Source organism: Podarcis melisellensis (assembly GCF_964234715.1).
Source record: "Podarcis melisellensis genome assembly, chromosome: 13".
Lineage (NCBI taxonomy): Eukaryota > Metazoa > Chordata > Lepidosauria > Squamata > Lacertidae > Podarcis > Podarcis melisellensis.
The window spans coordinates 34,049,619-34,074,164 of NC_138545.1; the positions used below are offsets into that span (position 1 = coordinate 34,049,619).

At 43.7% G+C, this 24,546-nt stretch overlaps 1 protein-coding gene and 1 long non-coding RNA gene across 2 annotated transcripts; one reads left to right on the plus strand and one right to left on the minus strand.

Moving 5' to 3' along the window:
• Nucleotides 1–2,716: 2,716 nt before the first annotated feature.
• On the plus strand, nucleotides 2,717–19,410 carry LOC309355147. Its single transcript, XR_014162430.1, has 2 exons — nucleotides 2,717–2,980; nucleotides 19,188–19,410. It is a non-coding gene; the product is annotated as an uncharacterized lncRNA (long non-coding RNA).
• On the minus strand, nucleotides 17,991–21,557 carry HOXB2 (homeobox B2). Its single transcript, XM_081885674.1, has 2 exons — nucleotides 20,947–21,557; nucleotides 17,991–19,339 (listed from the first exon to the last, which is right to left on the minus strand). The coding sequence occupies exons 1-2, from the start codon at nucleotides 21,341–21,343 to the stop codon at nucleotides 18,660–18,662; spliced, it is 1,077 nt and encodes a 358-aa protein (XP_081741800.1). The 5' UTR covers nucleotides 21,344–21,557; the 3' UTR covers nucleotides 17,991–18,659.
• Between the last annotated feature and the right edge of the window lie 2,989 nt (nucleotides 21,558–24,546).

A 24,546-nucleotide genomic window follows, 5' to 3' on the forward strand; every position in this document is an offset into this window, starting at 1 on the left:
GATTACTAATACAGTGGTACCTCGGGTTACATACGCTTCAGGTTACAGACTCCGCTAACCCAGAAATAGTACCTCGGGTTAAGAACTTTGCTTCAGGATGAGAACAGAAATCGCGAGGTGTCAGCAGGAGGCCCCATTAGATAAAGTGGTGCTTCAGGTTAAGAACAGTTTCAGGTTAAGAATGGACCTCCGGAACGAATTAAGTACTTAACCCGAGGTACCACTGTAATACTAATAATGTTTTGTTTTTTTTAAGCTACCAGGAGTATGGGGCTGAAAAATTATTCCAAAAAAAGCAAGGAATAAGAAACTAGAGGGGAAACAAATAGGACACAAATAGGCATCACGTGGTATAAATAAGCATTAGGGGCATCTATAACAATAATGTCTTTTTTTAAAAAAAGATTAAAACAACCAAGTTTCCCCCCCCCCCTGAAAACCTAACCAAAAAACGAGTAGGATACACATGGAAAGAGAAACTGGAGAACTGGAATGAAAGCAAACAGGACGCAAATATGCATCGTATGATTTAAATAAGCATTCGCTTATTTAAACATCCAAGCTTAATGAAACATCCAAGGAACTTCTCATATAGCATAGCAGCAGCGCGCTATGAAAACCTCAGATCCTCCTATCTGCATGGCCGCGAGCTTCCCTCAACGAGCCCTTCCTCTCTGCTTTAAAATCACAGCTAGCTGGCTTGTTTAAGTAAGCCGCTTACGACTTCCCACCACCGTTCCGTTCCACTTTATTGCTATGGCGAAGGGCTAGCTATCTGCCTACGGAAAACTCAATAGACCGGCTTGTTGCAAGCCAGTTTAAAAGTGGCTGGATTTAAAACTGCAACTAGTTGTTGGGCTTTCCCAATGTAGATGATACTGCCTGGGGGAAAAGGTGTGTCGAGAAAGGTCTTTCCTTAAGTGCGCTTGGGGGTCCCAACAGGAGGAATGAGCTGCTGGAGGGTCTTCTTCTGCTTCTTTACATTTCCCTTTGGAACTCCACGGCCGCTGGCCATCTGCTCCCGATTGGGAGGGACTTACAGGAGGACGTCTTTCATTCCTATCACACACACACACACACACACACACACAGCCCTTCCCGTCCCCATCCTCTGGAGCCTTGCGGCAGATCTGTGCCACAGCAGAGCGAAGGGGAGATGTCTGCTAGCTGCTCCGGGGAAGATATAAAAACAAGGAAGGAGCTCTCCTCCAAAGGCATACATATATCTAATGGGAGCCACGGTGAAATTAACATGCCCATTGCGCGCGCGCACCCGAAACTGGCAAGGACATTCCAGCAAGAAGAATAAAATGGATAAAATGCCTATTCTATAGAACCAGGTTCTCAATGTAAAAGAGGGAGGGGAATCTAAAATTCAAGCCTTTGAGTTTTCAGATCTCACTTCTGAAATCCAACGGTGGGACTGGGGGGGGGCATTGTACTCTTCAAACAATAAATCAGAAGTTAACACATTTTAAGACATTCATGCTATCATAGAATTACAGATTCATAGAATTGTAGAGTTGGAAGGGACCCTGAGGATCATCTAGTCCAACTTCCTGCAATGCAGGAAATATGTCGCTCTACTATATCAATCTGTCACATTTGCACTTTGCTACTCCTGTTTTAAGAAAACCACTAAAAGAAGAGAGTAAGAACCTCCACAACCTAGAACAGTGGAAATAAATAAATAAATAAATACTATATCTTTGAACATTGGCAAGAAGACCTTTGTTAGAAGAATCTGATAACCTCCCCCCCCCTTCTAAATTTGTTTCAGTTCTAAAAAGGCAAAGAACTTGGTGGTTTGTTAGGGCCAATAGAACAAGCTGCCAGGGAATCTTGGTTTTTTTCATATCTGTTTTTTCCATCACATATTTACGACACACACACACAGACGCAGCCTTTGTACTTGCAGGGAACTCTGGGCAACTTTTCCTGACCATTAAAGAGAGAGGAGGAGGAGGAGGGAGAGCAAGACATGTATTTTCTCATCCCAAAGACAGCCCATGGCAGAGACAGTGTGAACAATGCATACCTGTTTCACCACAGCTGCGCTGCTTCTAAAACGAGATGTGTTGCTGGAGCTGAAGTTTGCTTGAGAGCCACACCCTGCAGGTGATGATGAAGTAGTAGGAGTTTTTGCCTTTGGAAGCTCACAACATATTGCATTTGTTTGCCTAAAGGTGTCATTTGGTTTTGTTTTTCGGTTTTGTTTTGTTTTATAATCTGGCAACCTTGCATCCCAGATGGTAGCCAGCCTGTAATTTCTTGGCAGAGTCAGTATTTTGCACATCTTCAGAAGCATTTTCTTCTTTGGGTGTGGCCGTAGCTCAGCTGTGGAGCTACAGGGGGCTTGCTTTGCATACACAAGGTGCCAGGTTCAGCATCTCTAGGTGAGAGTGTGGAAAGCTCCATAGTAAGAAGAGCCTGCTGAATCAGGCCAATGACCAGTGCTATTTTTCTAGAAAAAGATGTGTCAGAATTCACAATGAACGCCTCCTTCATTCCCTTATAATGGCAATGACGTCCACCTGAATGGTAGCGGAAATGAGTTCCAGTGAGTTCTGGCTGGGGGGGGGAATCCCCTGCCAAAGATCCATCTAGTGCTAGTCCAACTTCCTGTTCTCACAATGGCTAACGAGCCTGTGGGATGTAGAACACAAGAGCAGTCAAGCACAACATTCCTAGAGTGAACATGTTTACACATGGAGAGGAATGTTTGTCCAGCCAGCAGGTAAACTTCCGGTTTCCTTCTGGGCTGGGACAGACTTCCTCTGCATGTGACTAGAGGTGGGCGTGGCCTCACCTGTGCAGGTAACAAAAGCATAGGACTGGCTGCCATCTTTCTCTCTGTGACTACTTTCGTCGAAGAAGCAACATCTGCTTAGCCAAAGATGCTCTTCTTATGAGATAGTTTCCAGGTGTATGTTATTTTCTAAGCTAAGTCTGCCTTCTGGGATCTGATTGTGAACAGAATGTGAGTGAGTAAACTCTTTTTATACTTTTATAGAAAACTGTGTCGTGTCTTATCTTTTATGAAGAAATATGGGGAAAATACCAGAACAGTTATTATAGAGGCTTTAGTGAGCCTGGGCATATGCATCCGATGTGAGTTTAAAAAGGGGGATGTTACTCTGCTAAATTGTGAACTTGTTTACACAAGTTGGAAAGGCTATAATCAAACAGTATATCCTCTTCTGCATCCCTGAACATTCCCACAAAGCCTATGAGAAGCCTGTAAGCAGGACATGAGCTCAAGATCACACTGTCTAATTGCATTTCCAGCAACTGGCATTCAGAGGCCTATTGCCTCCGACAGTAGAAGTAAAACACAGCCATCATAGCTAGTAGTCATTGGCAGTCTTGTCCTCCAGTCTGAGAAATGATAGAGAGCTGCTGCCAGTCCCTGCAGAAATTGTAGACAATGCTTAATTAGCTGTTTTGGTCTAAGACATGGGTAGGCAAACTAAGGCCCGGGGGCCGGATCCAGCTCAATCACTTTCTAAATCCAGCCCGCGGACTGTCCGGGATTCAGCATGTTTTTACATGAGTGGAATGTGTGTTTTTATTTAAAATGCATTTCTGAGTTATTTGTGGGGCATAGGAATTCATTCATTTCCCCCCCCAAAATATAGTCCGGCCCCCCACAAGGTCTGAGGGACAGTGGACCGGCCCCCTGCTGAAAAAGTTTGCTGACCCCTGGTCTAAGGCAGCTTTTGGTGTGCCTAAGTGCTTCCTGTGTTCCTGGTGTGAATCCTGGCATTCCACTGAGGGAGATGTTGGCTCTGGCATTTCCCTTTGCACTTGTCTACGACTGTTAACTTTTGGCTGCTTGGGGCCATGGAAGCAGTGTTTTCCGAGTTGCTTTCTCCACTGAACTCACTGCAGAGAAAAGCACGTGGAAGAGCCACACAAAATTAACCATTCACTAACGCCTTTATTAGGGACAACCAAATAGTCACCAAAAATGTGGCAAGCTTTTGAGTTCTCCAGAACTCTTTGTCAGGCAATATGTTAAACAAAATATCAGGTGGTGGTATGGGGAAAACAAAAAGAAAGAATGAGAAATTGGGTGAGTGTGTAGACTCAGTTCTAGGACGGAGATTGTAAACTGTGTAAAAATCCCACCCCTACTCCAGGTGCTACTAATACCAGGTTACTCACCTAGGATTCTGGGATAAAGAAGCAATAGCTACTTTCCCTGTGGCTGGTGAGAATAAAGCCTGGCTTATAGGCTGGATCTGTCCCATGTCTTAAATGAAATGCACAGGTCCCTGGGCAGGCAAAGAGGAGATAAAATATTGTCTGAAGAGTTATGGAGAACCTGAAAGCTTGCCAGATTTCTGTGACTTTTTTGATGGTCCCCCCAAAAGGTATCACAGAACTTTGGGCGTTGAGGGTTTCCTTCCCCTTATGGACCAGCACAGATACAGGGTGTTTTTTTGTGCCAGATAAAATGGTAACTGACATAGCCCAGTCCAGACAGTATGAAATGCTCACGATTAGGTCTATACTTCCTCATAGGGCTAGTGGTCATTTTCTGACTCAATTAATGTTGCCCCTAGTTTTCAAAACCTCTGTGTGCCTGTGGGCAACCAAGCTATCAAGTTCTTTCTCCAACATGCCGGATAGTCCGTAGGGCTGCAGTTTAGTCAGTAGTTAATCAACTTGAGGTCATTACCATATTTCAGTCAGGGAGAGTAAATTGTATTTGGTTAGGCTGAGAGTCAAAGGCACATGTTTAAAGACTCCTGGTTATGTTTTGTAACTATAATAAAGGATAAGAAAGACACTATTAAGCATGGCCTTTCCATTTAAGAAGGAGTGGGAAATTTTATTCACCACTGCTCTCCTCTTAAGTATCTTTGCAGTTCATTTGTGGCAATTTTTTAGTCCCTTCATATGTCCTGGATTTCAGGTCGCATTTGCCTTCCTCAGCACCCTTGTTGTTGTTGTTTAGTTGTTTAGTCGTGTCCAACTCTTTGTGACCCCAAGGACCAGAGCACGCCAGGCACTTCTGTCTTCCACTGCCTCCCGCAGTTTAGTCAAACGCATGCTGGTAGCTTCGAGAACACTGTCCAACCATCTCATCCTCTGTCGTCCCCTTCTCCTTGTGCCCTCAATCTTTCCCAATATCAGGTTCTTTTCCAGGGAGTCTTCTCTTCTCATGAGGTGGCCAAAGTACTGGCGCCTCAGCGTCAGGATCTGTCCTTCCAGTGAGCACTCAGGGCTGATTTCCTTAAGAATGGAGAGGTTTGATCTTCTTGCAGTCCATGGGACTCTCAAGAGTCTCCTCCAGCACCAGAATTCAAAAGCATCAATTCTTCGGTGATCAACCTTCTTTATGGTCCAGCTCTCACTTCCATACATCACTACTGGGAAAACCATAGCTTTAACTATACTGACCTTTGTTGGCAAGGTGATGTCTCTGCATTTTAAGATGCTGTCTAGGTTTGTCATTGCTTTTCTTCCAAGAAGCAGGCATCATTTAATTTTGTGACTGCTGTCACCATCTGCAGTAATCATGGAGCCCAAGAAGGTAAAATCTATCACTGCCTCCATTTCTTTCCCTTCTATTTGCCAGGAGGTGATGGGACCAGTAGCCATCGTCTTAGTTTTTTTGATGTTGAGCTTAAGACCATATTTTGCGCTCTCCTCTTTCACCCTCATTAAAAGGTTCTTTAATTCCTCCTCACTTTCTTCCATCGAGGTTGTGTCATCTGCATATCTGAGGTTGTTGATATTTCTTCCGGCAATCTTAATTCAGCACACTTAGCACTTACTTAAAGACAATGTGATATGGGTGTTGGTCTAGGACTCCAGAATCAATGGGAACCATGCTTTGGCCTCTGCTACCACCCAGGACACCAAGGGCCACTACTGGGAGGCTGCACCCCCTGCCTGCCAGAAAGATCATCATGGCAAAAGGGAAGATGAGCCTGGTCCCATCCATCAATCAGAGAAATAGCAGTTGCAGGGAATTTGCCTGAAAGAACACTCTGCTGCTACTGCTAGCTTCCCAGGTCTGCAGCCTCATCCATCTGTCAAGGAAGGAGAAGCAATTTCAATGCTTCCTTCCTTCTTTCCTGCTCATTCCTTTTCCCTTTTGTATCATGCCTATTAAACTGCAAGCCTGTAGAACAGTCTTTACCACAGGTGTCATGGGCTTTGAAGACACTCAAACTCAGGATGCAAGGGAGAAACGTGCTAAGAGGAATACATGCTTCGCAAATCCACAATGTGATCAACTCCCACCCAGAAACCAATGCCCCCACTGTGGAAGGACGTGTGGATCCAGAATTGGCCCCGCAGTCATTGTTAAAACCGTGTTTATGGAAGACAGTGTTACTCGGCTACGAGTGATTGCCAAAGAAGAATTTTAATTTTGTAGAGTGCTTAGCATGTTTTAGTTGCTTTATGTTTGTTATTATTACAGTACAGAATGATCAATAATAGTATTTGTTATCACTATTGTTTGGAATGCTGTTATTAAGCAAAGTGCCCATCTGTTTGACAGTCTGCATCATGGAAGGTGCGGTATTGGATTTTGTTTGTTTGTTGCACTTCTGTTCTACCATTTTCCTCCAAGGAGCTCAAGGTGGCATATGTGGTTCTTCACCTCTTCATTTAATCCCCACAACAACCCTGTGAGGTAGGTTGGGCTGAGAGGCAGTGACTGGCTTGGTGTCTCCCAGTTCATGCAGTGATACAGTCTCCATTGCCACAGGGCCAACATGGACAGAGCAGGGTGTTTCTCTCCCCTTGCTCATTCTCTACAAGCATCAAAGCCTGAAGCAAGGCGAAGGAAATGCATCCCTGTGGAGCATGTGGAGGCGCATAACCCCCCACTGCCTCTTGGTCATGCCTTGCCCTTCCAAAGCATGCTCAGTGCTCAGAAAGGGCTTTGAAGCCAAGGAAATGGGTTCAGAAACTAGGTTTGATATTTATTTAGACATATAATTCTCATGTCCCTTTTCGTGTCTGCTTTGCCACCCCAGAGCACCACTGCGCATTTCAGTACAGCTCTTTAGCAAAAAGACACAGGGTAGCTGCGACACAGTTGGTGTCTCCCTTGTTTTATATTTCCTTCAGTCTTCCAAATTAGCAATTTTCTTTTTGGCTAGTGTACGTGAGAAAATCTTGAAGGTTCTAAACAACAAAATAATAATGGGATCCCATCAGGGTACTGCAATTAAAAGAGATGGTGTATTCCATCAAGTATCAGGGTGTTGTTCTTTTTTTTCTTGCTTCCTAAAAATATTTAATTAGACATTAGCCTTTAATTATATTTACTGCTTCATTTTCACTTGTGTATTTAGAGAGGCGATAGTGTCACTAATTATTCTTATCCCCTAAAGCACAACCGATAAAAGCCTCCCTCTTAATACTCACTTTGACTTGATGAGGCTCCTTTCCTCCCTCCCCAATTTTATTGCAAAGAAAAGCAATCAGAGGGGATTTTAAAATATATATTAGTGGTGTAGAACTCTGGAACAGTCTCCCTAGAAAAGTTGGGGGAGCAAAGAATCTCACTGGGTTCAATACATTTAGGAAGATTATCTTGTAATACCTCAACTAGAGCTTCAGTAGTGGGGCCCTGAGAGCTGGGAGGAATTTTCCCACATATAATCTTGAACAGCAGCTCCTCCTTCTCCTCCTCCTTCTCCTCCTCCCCCTCTGAGCATCAAAGATTGCTATCACTAAAGACGGGGTGGTGCATGGAATGAATTTGCACCCCTCAATTCATGGGTAGTCTTCATTGACACAGTATTACAAGGATGGCATACTGATGACTTTTGGGCAGTGCCCCCTACCCTTTCCAGAACCTACTTGTGGTTTGGCACTCTACTGTGTTCACTGGTTGACCCTTGCAACAGGACATCCTTTACCAGACATCTGATGAAGCTGTCTATGGTCCACAAAGGGTTCTGCCTTAATAAATTTGTTTATTATAAAACTTATATCCTGCCCTTCCTCCCAGATGAATGTGTTAGGGCTGTCGCCAGCTAAGCCATACTACAAATAAATCCATCAAAATCAATGAAGTCAGTCATGTCAATTGATTCCAATAGGTGTACTCTGAGTTATATATGGCCCTTAGGCTGCAGTGCTACCCCCTCCCCTGATCCACACCCCCCCCCCACACTAGCACCTTGCAATAAGACTCTTGGTTGATTTTGCCCTTACAGACTAATATAGCTACCCATCTGGGAAAGCCATGCCCTCCTCTTGCTGCAACAACACTATCCATGCCATAGGTCCTTAAATGCATAGTTGATCCATTGAAACATTCCTGCTTTGTGGCATGCATGAATGAACTGGCCTCTGAACAGTTATTAAAGCATATGACTTAACAAGAATCCAGACATCCCTGGTTTAACTAAACAATGGGAATTTTCGAAAGCAATATTGCAGGGAGTTACGCCTCATGCATCTGCTCTTATGAGGAAAGGTTGCAGCATTTGAAACTTTTTCGTTTAGAGGAAAGACAACTTAGAGGAGACGTGATGGAAGTTTGTAAAATTATGCATGGCATGGAGAAAGTGGATAGAATAGAGATTTTTTTTCTCACACTCTCCTAGCACTAGAATTTAATGGACATTCAATGAATCTGAATGCTGAAAGATTCAAGACAGATAAGAAGAAAGTACTTCTTCACATGGCTCATAGTTAAACTGTGGAACTTACTCTCACCAGAGGCAGAGGTGGCCACCAAATTGGATAGCTTTTTAAAAAGGATGGACAAATTCACAGAGGATATGGCTACCCATGGTTGCTATCCACATGGCTATGTTCTGCCTCCATGATCAGAGGCAGTGGTACTTCTGAATACCAGTTTCTGGAAACCACGGGAGGGGAGAGTGCTCTTGTGCTTAGCTTCTGCCTGAGGGTTTGCCACTATGAGAACAGGGTTTTGGGCTAGATGGGCCTCTTCCAGCAGGCTCGTCTTATGTTCTTTCATTCTTTGAGTCTACTCATGCCTGGCTTCATCAATTCATATGTTCTAGGAGTCTCTTCCTGTACCACAAATGTACATGTCATCTATTCACTGGCTTTCCTGTTGTGTGTGTAACTGCTTTCCCCCCACCCCAGGTTTGTTTTGCCTATGTGGCTGTATCATTGTATGCTTCAGGGTGGAGAACCTCAGACCTCACCTTGGAGCTTAATGTGGCCCTCCAAGCCTCTCTACCTGGCCCCCAGGACTCCTTACAGACCACACACCCTCTCTAGAAACACATCTTGTTGACCTTGCTTTATCTTGTTGACCTTGCTTTGCACTTTCCTTGAGTGGTTTCTTCCCTGGCTGGAGTTGGTTGTACAGCAGTACCTCAGGTTAAGTACTCAATTCGTTCTGGAGGTCTGTTCTTAACTTGAAACTGTTCTTAACCTGAAGCACCACTTTAGCTAATGGATCCTCCTGCTGCTGCCACGCCGCCAGAGCACGATTTCTGTTCTCATCCTGAAGCAAAGTTCTTAACCCGAGGTAATATTTCTGGGTTAGTGGAGTCTGTAACCTGAAGCGTATGTAACCTGAAGCATATGTAACCCGAGGTACCACTGTATAGTGCCTATTGCTTCCCTGGATGGAGGATTCAAAGGGTTGTGGGTGTGTAGAAATTTACACTCAATGGTCCACCCACTTTTGCCTCTGGCCCCACCCAGCAGCACTATTTGAACCTCAGAAGATTACCTGGGTGGGAATGCCTGCCTCAGGGCTGAACAGGTTTCCCATTCTGGGGTGTGTGTGTGTGTGTGTGGGTGTGTGGGTGTGTGTGTGTGTAATATCATTAGGGCATTCAAGTGGCACCATGGCTAGCATATCCATAGTCTAGATTAGGACAAGGTAAATATTGCTTTGGTGTCTTTATACTACATTAACTTGCCTTGTTTGTATATTTGCAGTTAATAAGCTCTCATCTCATGGAGAGGGCAACCATCAGATGCTTAATTTATGCTCTGCAGTTGCTGAGAGCATCAGGCCAGGGCTTTTGAAACGTGTTTCCTCTGGCATTTGACATTTTGAAGGAAGTAAAAAATGGGCTAAACAAATAGTGAAATCTTTCAGTCATTCAATAATTTAGATTTTATTGAATGTGTTCCCTTCTCTCCTCTGACACTTTGGTCTTGCTAATTAGGACAAATAAGAAGGGTTTGCTGTGAGCAAGGATAATAACTGGCGAGGCCCCCCATTTATTAAGTCACTTTCTGTGGGTGGAGAATTGATTGGTGGCTGTGAGTGGCATGCTGCCTAGACCTGCAGCGACTTGGAGGAGTCATTATGATCCGCAGAAGGGCCCCAGCTAGAGATTTGTATTGATAAGGTGTCAGTTGTTTTGCATTGGTCCTCCTAGAGAATTAACCCCTCTCACTTTCTCTCTCCACCCAGTGCTGAATTATCACCTCCTCAATATGCTCTGAGTTCAGGCATAGTATGAACCAACACCAGGAGATCCAGGAACTTCCAAAGAAGGGATTGCAGTCTTAGTGCAGTCTGAATGGCACTCTCAGAATCAAAGCGAACCTGGTCATTTTGAGTGGCAGCAATGCCAGGCAGAAAAGGCTTTCATTATGTTGGTAGAACAAGTCCTCTATCTGCAGCCATCAGTTTTATGGCCTTGCTATGCCAATTATGGTTTTCAGTTAAGTGCAGAAAACTAAGGAAAGGCACCTCTTGGCGCCTCTTGCCACCAATTCCACATCTAAGAAGATTAGTGAGTCAATGAGAACCAAAGCTACAAAACTTAGTATTTCAGGGGGTGTGCAACTCCATTCAGAACAGGTTGTAAACTCCAAACCTGTGTCACCCAATATGTCTACCAGCAGTACAATACTACCTCTGTTTTGTCTGCATTAAGTTTCAGTTTGTTCACCACACAGTCCTTCATAGCTACCAAACAGCAGCTTAGCCCTTTAACTGCCTCCCTAGGATCAGATGAAAATGAGAAATAGAGTTTCAGTTAACCTGGGGACGGAGGCTGGGAATGCTACACGCCATGGTTATAATATCTTCTTCCAATGGCAAGAACACATTCTAACAGTTAAAATGCCATATATTGTTGTTTCCATGAAGTCTAGAAACTTTATAGATCTAGAAGCTAAATATCTAGGGGGGGGGGGAGAGAGAGAGAGAGAGAGAGAGAGAGAGAGAGAGAGAGAGAGAGAGAGAGAGAGAGGAGTACCTTTAAGACTCTGTCTTGTTAGTTGCTGTAACAAATACATGATTTTCGTTATTAACAGCATCCTTCCAGTATCTAGAGCAAACTTGTCCAAATTGCTGTTTGGTGCTTTAAGAATCTCTCCACTTTTATTTATATATACTCAGTCCAATGAAACAAACACCACAGTCCCTCAAAGAATAGGATGGGAGGTGGTATGAATGAGAATCCAGGTACCGAGGATGGAGAAGCAGCAGTGGGTCAATATGCCTCTCTGTGTTGCCTCCTCTTGAAAAGGGAAGCAAAGGTGAAGGGTGAGCTGAGCATCTTGTAACTCTGTCTGGACCAAATAAAGGGTTTGAAATGCAGGCTCTTTGATTTAGTAACGCTGGATTCTTTTATTATAAAATGGGACACAGTCTTCATGTTCTGAGCTTCCAAGACATTTGGATTACTCAGAACACTTTGATTGCTAGGTGCTTTTACATATTTATTTTTATTTTTATGTATTTATTATTTTCTTGCATGCATATCTCATCTTTCTTCCACCATGGAACCCAAGGGGGTTCCCAGGCAATCACCCATCCAGGCGCTGATCATGCTCCGTTCTCCTTAGCTTCAGCAAGATGGCGACCTCCTGAGACTTCACACCATCCTGAGGAACCATATGCCTCAGGTCTTTATTCATTCAACTCCATTTTGCCAGAGCTGAGCTGAGCGGCCCCAGAATCTTTATTGTTGAATCAAATACAATAAATTCCCTTGCACATCTGAGACTGGAGGAAGACGTTCCAGGTCATGTCAACCAGGAGAACCTGAGCCCTGTCTCACAAGAAATTGCCACTGACTCTGCTCTACAATGTAGGCCAGCCTCCCCCAACATGGTACCCTCCATATGTAGTTGCATGGATGCCAGCTCCCAGCACCCCTGACCATTGGCCATGTTGGCCGGAGCCAGCGGGACCTGTTCTTCAAAACATCTGGAGAACACCAAGTTGGCAAAGCCTGATTTAGGCATACTGCACACAAATGGTGTAAAAAGTCCTGCTCTTTTAAAGAAAAGCACCATTTGGATGCTGTGGTTTTGATCAGAGAAGTGTTTTGGAAAGGGAGTACTTATTTCTTTCCCTGCTGGCCATTTTCCCATTCAAAACCACCCCCCTGCAGCTGCCAACAGATGGGTGTTTACCCTTGCATCTTAACCATGTTATTTAGCTTAACAATGAATCTGGCATGGACTTAATAGAAATGATCTTCCTTGGCATCCTGCCTACTTTTAAAAATTTTTTTGCATTTCTTGCACTGCAATAAATGTGTTTCTCTTTTGAGTACCACTCATCTCTTCCCCAGGAAATTCCCTCCTGGGGTTGGCCATGTCCAAAGCACCAAGGAAAGCTATTCATTATCCACGATTTTATTTAATATTACTGGCTTCTGGAATATGCTCAAGTATGGCATGAGAAATGCCAGACACTGTCCATAAATGAGTCATTTATTCCTGTGTGTCTGTGGCCTTGCAAATGGAAAGAGAAGGCTGTATACCTTTTTTAGCCCCTTAGCCTCCATTTACAGTTTTGCAGAACTCTGGAATTCGTAGCCCACCTATCCTTAGCCCCAGATATACTGTGGGAAATTCACCCAAGCCGGCCACAGTGACAAATATTCTAGCTTTACCACTGGCTAGAACTTAAGCCAATTTGATCATGGGTTCAAGGTTCTAGACTGCTTAATATCGAAAAATAGTGATTCTGACTCTTAAGGATGCCTCTGGATTCTTGTAAATACAAGCTGGCAAATACACCCTTCATATATTCAGAGACATGTCCCATGTGTTCAAAGGACTCAACCTACTCAATGAAAAGAGCCTCCAAGGTTTAGACTTGCTGAACCATGTCCCCCTTGCATTCAGATTTACTTCTTTTGGTTGCCTTTGCTGAGCTGTTGGGGAGAGGCAATTTGTAGTTAGACAGTGGCCTTGTATCTCAATCAAATTTCCAATGGATGGATGAATTTTGCTTTATGTTTGAGGCCCAATCTGCCTCCCTTCCCAATCAAATTAGTTGATGAGATGATTCTGCTGGGATGGGGTGGGGGAATGGTGATCTCCACTGTGTGCTCCACCTAATCTTAAGACCCAAGAGGGTCTGTAGGAAAGTGGGTGGTCTTCTAGATACTGTATTTGGGGCTTAAGTCATTTAAGGCTTTAAACACCAATGTGAGCATTACAATTACCTGTGGTGTCCATTCTCAGTGGTGCACCAAGGGAAGCACGTTGAGGCAGAGGTCCACAACTCCACTTGGGAGAATGAGTAAGGAAACCCCCAGATGTGGCAGGGGCGGCTTACCATATACCACATTTTGAAATAAGGAGATACACATTATCATTTAAAGTGAGGGTAGACAATGTGGTGCTCCCCCCGCATCTGTTTTCGTATTACAACTCCCATAATCCTTGATCATTGGTCATGCTGTCTGTGGTCAATGGGAGTTGTAGCCCCGCAACATTTGGAAGGCTACAGGTTCCCCGTGCCTAATGTACATGGTTCCACCCTCCAGATTTCTCTTCAACACATTTTTCATGAGGGTTTGGCTTGATCCCTTAATCTGCATCCACAGACGTAACCACCCATATTTAAGAACACAGAATTTAAAAAGCATCTGTTCATATTCATCCATTGCTACTGTTTTCTCCCCCCCCACTTCCTGTTTAAATGGTAAGTACCCCCCTGGGAACAGTCAGCTGTTATTGTTTTCCTTACAAAATGCTATAAATCTCCATTATGTTATTCATGCACATTATTATATGTGTTTGAGTTGGAAACTTAAATGTGTTCTGCACATGCTCAGAGGCATAGGTTTCTTTATTGCTTTAACAGTTCTGAGGCTAAACTCTCTTGCACTGGAAGTAATTCTCACATGAAGCCCTTGATATAGTTGCCTTCCTAACCACTACAGATTGGTATAGACAGATAAGAGTCCTTAAAGATTGCCAGGGATCAGGTTGAGCCAAAGTGATCAGAATGTACCACTGGGAACTGTTTGCGATGCCAGAGCTGAGGCCCCTGCATCAGCACTTTTGAAACATATCTCTCCCACAAAGAATTATTGAAACCATAAGTGGTTAGAGGTGCTGGGAATTGTAGCCCTTTAGGGGGTAAAACTATGGTTCCCATGATTCTTTGAAGAAATGTTCTTTAAATGTGCCTTAAATGTAAGGTGGATGCAGACTCAGAGCAAAATTCTATTCCTGCTTACTCAGAAGTCCCAGTGGAGTCACATCTACACCATACATTTAAAGTATGTTTAAAGCACATGATTATTTGAGGGAAGCCATGTGCTTTTAATGTATGGTGGGTGTAACCTAAGTTACATGGGGCTTCCCCCCAATTGTTTTCTTCCAAAATAAATCACCCTGGACATTTTATTGAAGGGTGGTGTTAAAATGCATTAGATAGATATGTGTGCATACAAGGGGCCATAGCTAATGTGTTGCATGCAGAAGATTCCAGGTTCAATCCCTGTTATCTCCAGATAGGACTGAGGGAGACTCTTGTTTGAAACCTTGGACAGAGCCATAACTGTGGAGGTGTGGGGGGGAAATAGCTGGGTCCCCCCCACATGAAGCCTCCAGAGGGGTGTCTCTGAGGCTCCCAGCCAATGTGTGTGTATATACAAATGCATGTGGAGGGATGCCAAACTGGGTTTTTTGACCAGGGTGAAATAAAGCCTAGTTTTGCCCCTGCCTTGCAGATCAGCTCCCAATCAGAACAGACAATATCAAACTAGATGGACCAATGGTCTGAGCCGCTTCCTATGTTTATCTAAATTCCTAGGCTCCGAATGTGCTGACACCCTATTTTTCCTTCCAACCATATGTCTGTTGCATCTGGCTCTGGTTGAGAGATCTTGAAGTTCTAGTAAATAAATAAGTAAAGTAGATCTGACAGGCCCGAAGTCTGCCCATCCTTAAGTCTAGGAGAAAAGTGAGGATGCAAGCATTGTGAAACCTTATGGAGAAAATCTTGGTGATGCAGCAGTGCAGCGCTGAGGGACTGGCCACTCTAGGACTTTCATGAAGCTGCTGCTTTATGGTAAAAACTTCAGAGGCATCTTAAAGGGCCATTTGTTGTCATTAGGCATAAGCAAAAGCAGAGAGAAAATTCTGCATGTGTGCTACTGACTAACAACTGAAGGTAACTGAAATTGACATTTTATCATGAGATAGATACTCAGGCACTGTTAACTCCTGTAGTCACTCTCAGCCTATTATTTTATTGGTTTGTTTTCTTACATTAACCTCCAACTTTCCCTCCAGCAGATCTCAGAAGAGCATAGTTTGCACAACACCATTTTGTCCTCACACCAACCCTCTGCAGTAGGTTAGGCTTATTCTGCCGCCTAAGGCGACTGCTTTACTCTGCCTAATGGCAGGGCCAGCCCTGCTGCAACCTCAACTGTTAAGCGAGAGGGTTTATTGAGACAGTTTCTTAACCACAGCGGGAGAAACCTTAAAACAAATAAATGCATTCTCATTTATGAGAATATTTGAATAATTGTGCGAGGCTTTTTGCCCTGCTTTGCCAATAAATTTCTCTTGAATAACATGCTGTTACACTGCATAGAGTGGAATTTTGCCTCAAAAGAAAGTCCCACTTCAGTGGGATTTACTCTCGTGTGGATGCGTACATAGAAATGCAGCGCAAATTGTAAAGCAGATGCCTGCTTGACTACCTAGATACTTACAGAATAGATTTCAACTGGTTTGGGTGGAGGACGTGAAGAATGAGCAGGAATGTGTGTTTGTTTATGTGGTTTTGATTCCGTAGTGTGGTTTCCAAAGTAAAATTCCTTGATCATATGTGTCTGCGGGTGTGGGGGGGGGGGAGAAGTGGGAGCGCGCTTGAAATAAAAAACAACAACAAGGCCTACGTTTTATTTATTTTCTCACCGACGTGCAAGAAGACGCCTTCGTTGCAGCAGTTTCTCCTTCCACAAACGTGGGTCTTCTTCTTATCCTATCCTTCGCTATACATTTTTATGGGGATGGAATTGGGGTGGGGAGAAATGAAACAGGGTTTATCTGCAGCGAAGGGGAAAACGTGTATCAGACCATCTTAGAACGTCGTTAATAAAAAAGAAAATAGTCCTTGGATGCAGAAGCCCATCGTGATAATTGTCTAATCTTGCTGAATGAAATCTTACGAATGGAGGATTCGGAATCTCAAAAGCTCCCTGTCTTGTTGAGAATCACAACCAACATTCCATCCGCCCACCCTTCCACCCCCCTCCCCCGCGTCACAACCTACCCCCGGAATAATAGAACAGTTTCTTCCATCTATAATGGCTGCCTGGTCGTCCTCACCGCACCCTCCCCCTGCCTCCACTTGTGTAGTCTTCGATTCCTGCGCCATTTTGAGCTCCTACTCCCCTCCCCCCTCACTCCGATCTCCTAGAGTCCAACAACGCTTCTCCCCCCCCCCCCCCGCCCTTCCTCTCCCGGATCTCAGTGTGTTACTTTGGCCCACAAATGCGACTTGAATGCCTCCCAAAATCCTGCCATGTTAGGGGAAATACCGGTGACTTAGCAGAGACGTAATATGATTTATTTGTGTATGTGTGTGTTAACATTGTGCATGTCACACTCACGGCCGGCGATCCCTCTTCTCTGACCGCTTGCCATTCGCAAGCCAGCGAAGCTCGCCTCCGCCGCCAACCCCGCCCCAAGCCATCCACTTTTAAGATGGGGTTTGGTTTAAAGAATAAAATAAAATTAGGGCTAAGAAATAAAGGTCCTTAGTAGTTGAAGAGCCATAGACTCAACCAATCGTTAATTCCGAATCTAAAAGGCAGACAGAAGGAAAGATATTTTTTTTAAAATGTATCTTTAAGAAGGAACTAGATTTAATCTCGTTCAAAACCTCTGTTTGCTCTCGTGTCTTTTATTTCGTCTATGTACGTGGGGAGATCGAATTAGTCGATTGAATAGCCTTCTCTGCATAGGGAATTTCCTGTTTTCACGTCTTAATTTTTTTCTCCGTTCCTCTCTGCGTGTCCCTAAATTTGGAACATCCCCTTCATTGCTAAAAATCTGGAGAACAGAAGCCTGTTTCTCCTCTCGAGGTGACGTGTAAAAACCATGGCAAAGAGATTCTAAAATCTCTGCGCCCACCTATTGAATTATTTCTTCTCTCTCTTTCTCTCCTTCCCCTTATTCTGAGACATTGCGGATAAAGGGCTTTTTCTGTTCTTTTTTCTTTTTTTACAAAGGAGGGGTGACTTAATTTAGCAAAAAAAGGGGGGACCTAGAAACTTTGGGCATTACTGATATTTTGTAATAATAATAATTGCAACAACAATAATAATCTTTTTGTTTGCAAATTGTGCCCCTTACTTTCCATTCCCTTTCTGGTTTTTGCTGGGTCAGTTAAGTAGATGTTTTTAAAATAAAAATAGTCCTGCTCAGGGTGGTTTCCCCTCCCCCCGCACCTCCCAAGAACAAATCATATATTAACACGCATCAACTGAAATATTTCCAAAGTGAGGTGTTTTGTTGGTTTTTTTTAGCATTATAAATATTCTAAAGGATCTCTGCTGCGCATACTACATATTTTAAAATGTTAATAAAAAGAGAAAAGAACGTGATTTTTAAAAAGTTTAGTACAGCTTTTTAAGCCTTTGAAAATATTTATACTCCTCAGCGGCTATCGCCACTAATTCTTGTTATGTAAACGAAGGCTAATAGAAATAAAACCCCAAAGAATTTAAAGGGAGGAAAACGAAATACAGTCTCCTGCTTTTTTTTTAAGGTGAATGTAAAACAGGAATGCAGCGTTTAATACTATAAAGCCATTTATTTAATCTATGAAAATAATGTACAATAAATAATTTGCATTTTACTATTAAAGCATTTGAATAAATAATCTACCTCTAAAACATAAAAAGAAGGGACAAAACCTCCATCGCTCTTGTTCTTTTTTAATTTTTTCCTTCTTCCTATTTTGTTCTTTAAATTAATAAATCTAAACGTCTTGCTTTGTTTCCTGAGAAGTTCACTTTTTAAAGAAAAAATGGACAGACATTTTCTTCTTGAGTCGAGGATTTCTAATGCAAGCTTTCTGGGAAAGGGTGGAGGGAGCTTCTAAAGATATTTAAAAGGCCAAACTTCATTTTTCTCCTTTGATAAATATCTCCTTAAGCGTGGCACCCCTTTATTCTTGTCCGAATAAAAATATATATACGAGATAGAAATACCTGAATTCAGTCAGAACATAGATTCCTTTAAAAGAAAGTGGCAGAAATATTTCTTAGGTTCGGGTCCACTAGAGACCTACAAACCTCTTTCGAAATAAATGCTTTTTCAATGGGGGGGGCTGTGATCAGGCGTGGGGTGGGGGAGCGTACTTTCGGTTTCCATGGCATGGGGATCTGTTGGTGTGTGCATGCCTGTGTATATTTATAGGGGCATATAACCCAAGGCAGATAAGGAATGTCGGAGGGTGTTTACTGGAAATTCAAATGTGGCAGATCGAGAGTACAAAGTGTGCTTGTAAAAAAGTCCAGATCTTCGACGGAGAAGCTGACAGGGCTGTCTAAGAACCCCTGGAAGCTGGGAGAAAGCCCTTCTGAGGTCTGTGGGCAGGAATCCACAGAGAAAATATTCAGGTCTGGTGGCAACAAAGGAGACTTCTGGCTTTCCAGGAAGGCATTGTCCAGGGAGGAAGAGGAAGAGGAGGAAGAGCGGGCGCCAGCTGTCCCATTTGGCTCTGCGTTGGGGGCGCTCTCCTCGGCGGGTGTCAGGTAGCCAGCGGGGGGCCTCGGCGGCTCTCTGCTGCTGCGGGCAGGGTAAGGACAAGGGATCTCCAGGACGTCTCCAAATGGAGAGCTGCCCTCCTCCTCTTCCTCCTCCTCCACCTCTTCGCTGCCTTGATCCAAGCTGGCGTCCCCCTCGGGGATTTCCTTATGCTGCGTTTGTCGCTTATGCTTCATCCGTCGGTTTTGGAACCAGACCTTCACTTGTCTTTCAGTCAGGTCCAGCAAAGCCGCGATCTCCACCCGGCGGGGTCTGCAGAGGTATTTGTTGAAATGGAACTCCTTCTCCAGCTCCAGCAGCTGCGTGTTGGTGTAAGCCGTCCTCAGCCGTCGAGAGCCGCTGCCGCTGTTGTCTAACAAACCCTGGACGTCTTGGACGCAGAAAGAAGAAGAAAACAGTTTAAAAAATGAAAACAAGGCGAAATAAAGCCATTAAAAATAACAGCTGGGTGAAGAAACGTTCCTCCTAAATGGGGTCTGCCCACGTGCGCTTTTTTTATTGAGACAAGGGCGTGCGTGGGAACCACTTGGAAATTATAGGGAAATTTTACAAAGTTGTGTGCATCTCAGTCAAAAGTCTTACACACCCCTTACACATAAGTAACAGTGGAAACCAGCGCTGGGAAACTTCCTTGAGGTCCTGCAAATAACAGAGTGCGGGGGCAGGGCAGGGGGAGGGGGAGGGGGGAGGGATGGTGCATTTTTGGAGGGAGACTCAATGGGAAGAATTCCCCGCTCGCTCACTCTGGGATGGAGAAATCAGTATTCAAGACACGCTTGTGGAAGACCAAGTCTCCCTAAGACATCTCCAAGCCTCTCCTCCATCGATTGCAAGAGACGACGTCAGTTTCCTGCCTTCCGTCTTCCCAATCTACCTTCTTGCCAAGGAAGGGGACCTTTCATAATGGGATGGCAAAGCCTTCTTAGCGGGGAAAATAGGAAAGGGGAACACAAAAGGGGACGAGAGAGAGCGAAAGAACCGATGGGATCTTTCTTTATCCACACAGCCCGGAAAACAGGGGATCCAAGGAGCTAATACCGTGTCCCCTCTCCCAACAACCTCGTTGCTTCTCTCCCAATGGAGTCCCAAGGATGTCCATCCCAACCACAAATCCAGGATGTATGCAGGTGGGGCGTGGGAGGGTGAGGACCCTGAAGGAAAGGAATGAGCTCCTTTCCTCCTAAGCTTGGTGGCTTGCTAGGTTGACCCCACCGCGATGCTGTCAGGGCAGGGCTTGTAAAGCAGAGGTCCAGGCCCCCCGCTCAGCAGAAGGAGGCTTATCACATTTTGAAGTGAAGGCGTGCCATCTACCCCAACTATTAGACCATGTAGTCCAGAATTTACAATTTACGCAATTGCACCTCTTGAGATCCTACGGGACTTAAGCGAGTTGGTGGGACAGAAATGTTGAAATGGAAGACTCTCGCATCTGCAGGGTAAATTGACATGTGCCCTGCAAATTACCAATCTATGGAATAGGGGTGATTTAAAAAGGACTATATCCCCCTCTCCTTTGATGTCTTCTTTCCAACCATATTTCTTCTAATCTTGAAATAAAAACAGCTTATATAAAATATACCCCCTCCCACCCCAAAAAAGCGAATTATATTCTGTATTGCCCACGGTTTCCCACTGGAATGACTAGCCAGAGCATAAACAAGGCGCCCAGAGGGCCAGAAATGGATACCAGTTCGGAGAGGCTGTGTGGATTTTTATTTTAATTTGTTCTAGAGATTTGCTAGAAGAGGATAAGAAAGAAATAGAGAGAAAGAGAAAGAGAGAGAGAATGATTCTCCCTGCTATTTCAATCATTTCTTCTGCTTGGAGTTGGTTTGGGATTAAGGGAGGCGAGAAGAGCATTGCCTCTGTTTCCCAGCAGCGAGCACATTTTAGATAGTAGGATTTTTGTCCTGTTCAGTCAACTCCGTCAGTCCCCCTCCCCGACACCCCAATTTCCCCCCTTCGTCGTATACAGACCTGCAGGAGAACCCGCGGCAGATCCGGGCAAAGAGGAGGAGGAGGAGGAAGGAGAAGCAGCAGCAGCAGCAGCAGCAGCAGGGACCTGGCTGGCTTTCTTGAAGGATTTCTTCTCCTTCATCCAGGGGAATTCTCCTGCCAGGGAAGGAGGCTGGAGCGCGGGTCTCTGGGCCTGCCCATGTCTTGGTCTCTTTTGGCTCCTTGGCGTAGGCTGGTTGCTGGATGAAGGATCCAAGCCGAGGAGGGCTTGTTCTAAAGGAGGAGGAATTAACGTCGGTGGTTCCTTGATTGATGAAGTTTGAAATGTCTCCAGGACAGCGGGAAGGGACGTCAGACACTCCGCTAGCGATGGCTGGCTGTTTATGAAGCCTATCTCCCTCTCAAATTCAAAATTCATGGCTTTTTCCAGGGGCCCAGTGCAAAAAGAGGGAGGGGGAAAGAGGGGGGGGGAAACGCGGGTGGATGGGAGGGGAAGGAACGGTTGATCTTAAAGGCCCTTCCAATATTTTATATCGCTTTAGTATTAGTATTATTTGCAGCCTCCTCCCCCTCCCTCCCCCGTTGTTTTAATTTTAAAAAATCTTATATTGCTGATAATACAGGCGTATGGGGACCTTGCTCTATTAAACTGACGAGCAGGGATAAATTGCAGCCAATCCTGGTCATGTGACCTGCCTCGCCCAATAGCAGGGCCAGCCCGGTTGAAAACAGAAAGTATTTTTATTTAATAGCTAATAATAATAATAATAACAACAACAACAATAAAAATTAAAACAATGAGAATAAAAATAAGGGCAGCTTACCTATCCTTGGGAGAATGCCACTGATTTCCCCCCTCTTGCTAACAAATGCTAAGTGAGTGTTAAGGAAGATCTTGCGAAAGGGCTGAGGAGGCAACTATGGGGTTGGTGGTGGTGGTTACAGTTTGCCTTATTGCCTCGTCTCTGTCTGGTTGATTGAATCGTTGATTTTAGCTCAGTCCAGGAGGGAGGAATTAGAAAAGAAGAGACAGACACCAGGGATGAAGTAAAAATCACCCAAGTAGAAGCCGAAAACTTATAATTTACAACCAGCCCAACACTGAAACCCAAGGAAAGAAAAACGAGTGGATTAGCAAACTCGAATCTGTTTGGATTTGCATATATATATATATAACACATTATAAACACTGCTGGAGAATATCAGGTTAGAGTGAAAGGATGTTGGAAAGAGTTATTTCTAGAAGCTGTCCTCTTCTAAAACCTAAGAGAGCAGTTGGGATTGAATAGGCGATAGTGGGAAACAGTTGTTCATGAGTTGATTAGTCCAAAGTTTTCTTTAAAAGTAGGGGGGAACCTAATGTATCTCCCCACTCCGGCTCAGTTATATGCACCCAGAGACCATAAACTCAAGGAGTTAATTTTTTTAAAAAAGTTTATAATATATAATCAGTCCTTTAAAAAAAAAAAAAGTTCCACGCAAACTGTGAGAGTAAAAGAGCAGAGAGTGAGGGGGAGAGAAAGAAACGATCAATCTTTCTCCACCAAAGACTTCTGACAGCCCGGGCTTCGCTAACGTCCTAAAGAATTTAGACGTTCATCAGAATTCCTAAGTGAAGATTTATTCATAGATTTGGGCCTGCTTGGTAAAGGTACAAAATCAGAAAGTTTGGAGTCTGGAGGGGGAAAGGTTGAAAGAGTGAGAAAGAGATAAAAACGAATCAAAAGGGAATTCTGAAAACCTTAGAATGCAACTTTGAGATTGTTTATCTCCTTCCACAGACTTTCTAGAAAGTAAGGCTAGGATACTACACTGAGGAGTGAAGAAAAGCTTGGCAACTTTTGTCAGCACAAACATCTGTGTGGGTGGCATTGTACAAAAACCCTAAATCTGGAGGAAACTGAGGTTTAGGAAATGTGAGAAACCCCCAAAATCTATGCATACAGATTCATGAAGTGCTCTGAAATTTACTGTAGTACTACTATGAGTCCTAGTTCTATCTGTTTTTGTTACAAACATTTGAGAACTGTGTTATCTGCTGCAATCAAGAAAGTAACATTAAGAAGGTGCTGGAAAATATGTGATTAAAAAAAAAGCATGTTTTGATGCGATTTGATTTGGTGGTCTTGCTGCTAGTAGTGGGAATATGGATGAAGTGCATTTTTTTTGTTTCTGCTTTTCTCCCCATGCCCATTCCTTGCAAGATTTCGTGTAAAATGTGTGCAGTCAGGCTCATCCTATCACAGATTCTGCTGCTAGTAAAACAGTATGTTCCTATCTGAAGCATGCACAACTTTTCAGAATAGTTTTATAACTTTTTTAATGCATAGTTCTCCCTAACACTCAAAGGAAGAGAATAATAGTGTTCTAATACGTTTTACCAACATCTGTAAAACTTTTGAAAGATTCTATTCCTACCAGAAGATTTTGTTCCATAATCTTAAAAAAGTGTAGGGTGCAGATGATTTAAAATGGAGTGGACCACTTTTATTAGCTTACAAGGAGATTGGGGTGTGGTGAGAGAACATGGGGGAAACGGAGACAGGTTGTTTGAAATGCAATTACTTTTAAATGCTTGAGTTAAGCATACACAACCCACCACTGGAATTCTACTTTCTGTTCCATTTCCCAGGCCAAGAGCATCAGATTTCCACAGGAAATCCATCTGACTAATCAGATTTCACTTGGCTGCATTTGCACTGCCAATCCTTCAATGCTGTCAATTGCTGACATCAGTTAAATGCCCTGAATGCTTCGGTCCATATGGGCTTCATCCACAGCATCACAGCGTCATGGGTTTTGTAGTCTTGCAGCTTTCTAAATGGACTGCAGACTACATGCACAAATGTTTCAGACAAAGGCATAAAGATGGATTGGTACCATGTGGTTAAAATACCATAAGCACTTGCCCTTTGTACGTTTCAGTTTTGTGAATGAGAACGAACATGGTTTGGATTGAAGGGTTTATTGTCAGGGTTTGTTTTTTAGGGAATGCACAAATATTGCAAGTGTAGTGATGACTTGGCTGCAAAAATTCATATACAGATGGGTACAGCGGATTCACTCAAAGCATTGCTTTTGGAATGGCAATTCTAGTGTGTGTGTCCCCTCACACACATATTACTGACTCTGTTTTAATAGTCAAGTTTTGAGGTGAATCCTGGCGTATTCTTTTTCAGTGGAACCCAGAATTCATCTGAAGAACATATCAGAAAAAAATGTACAAGAGTGCATGTGTGGTAGGGGATATTTCAAACTGCAGATGTACTGCTGTGACATGACCTTACCTATGCATTCCCAAAAGCAGAGGCCTATTAGAACCTGGTGATAAATTAAACCTCAATTAAACTGGAGGTATTGGAACTTCATGTTGCAATCCTATACCACTGACCTGGGTATAAGCCACATTTAACTCATGGGACTTACTTCTGAGTAGAAATGTATAGGACTGCACTGCTAAAGAGCTATTTCCAATGTGTGTATGTTTTTAAGAGGCTTCCTGATTTGATACATTCCCATGTCAAGCGTGCCTTAAGAACATGTGTCTCTCCCAAGCAAAAGACTTTTGAGAAACGAAAACAAACCTCATACTTACAGTTTATTAAAGCCAAATCAATTTGA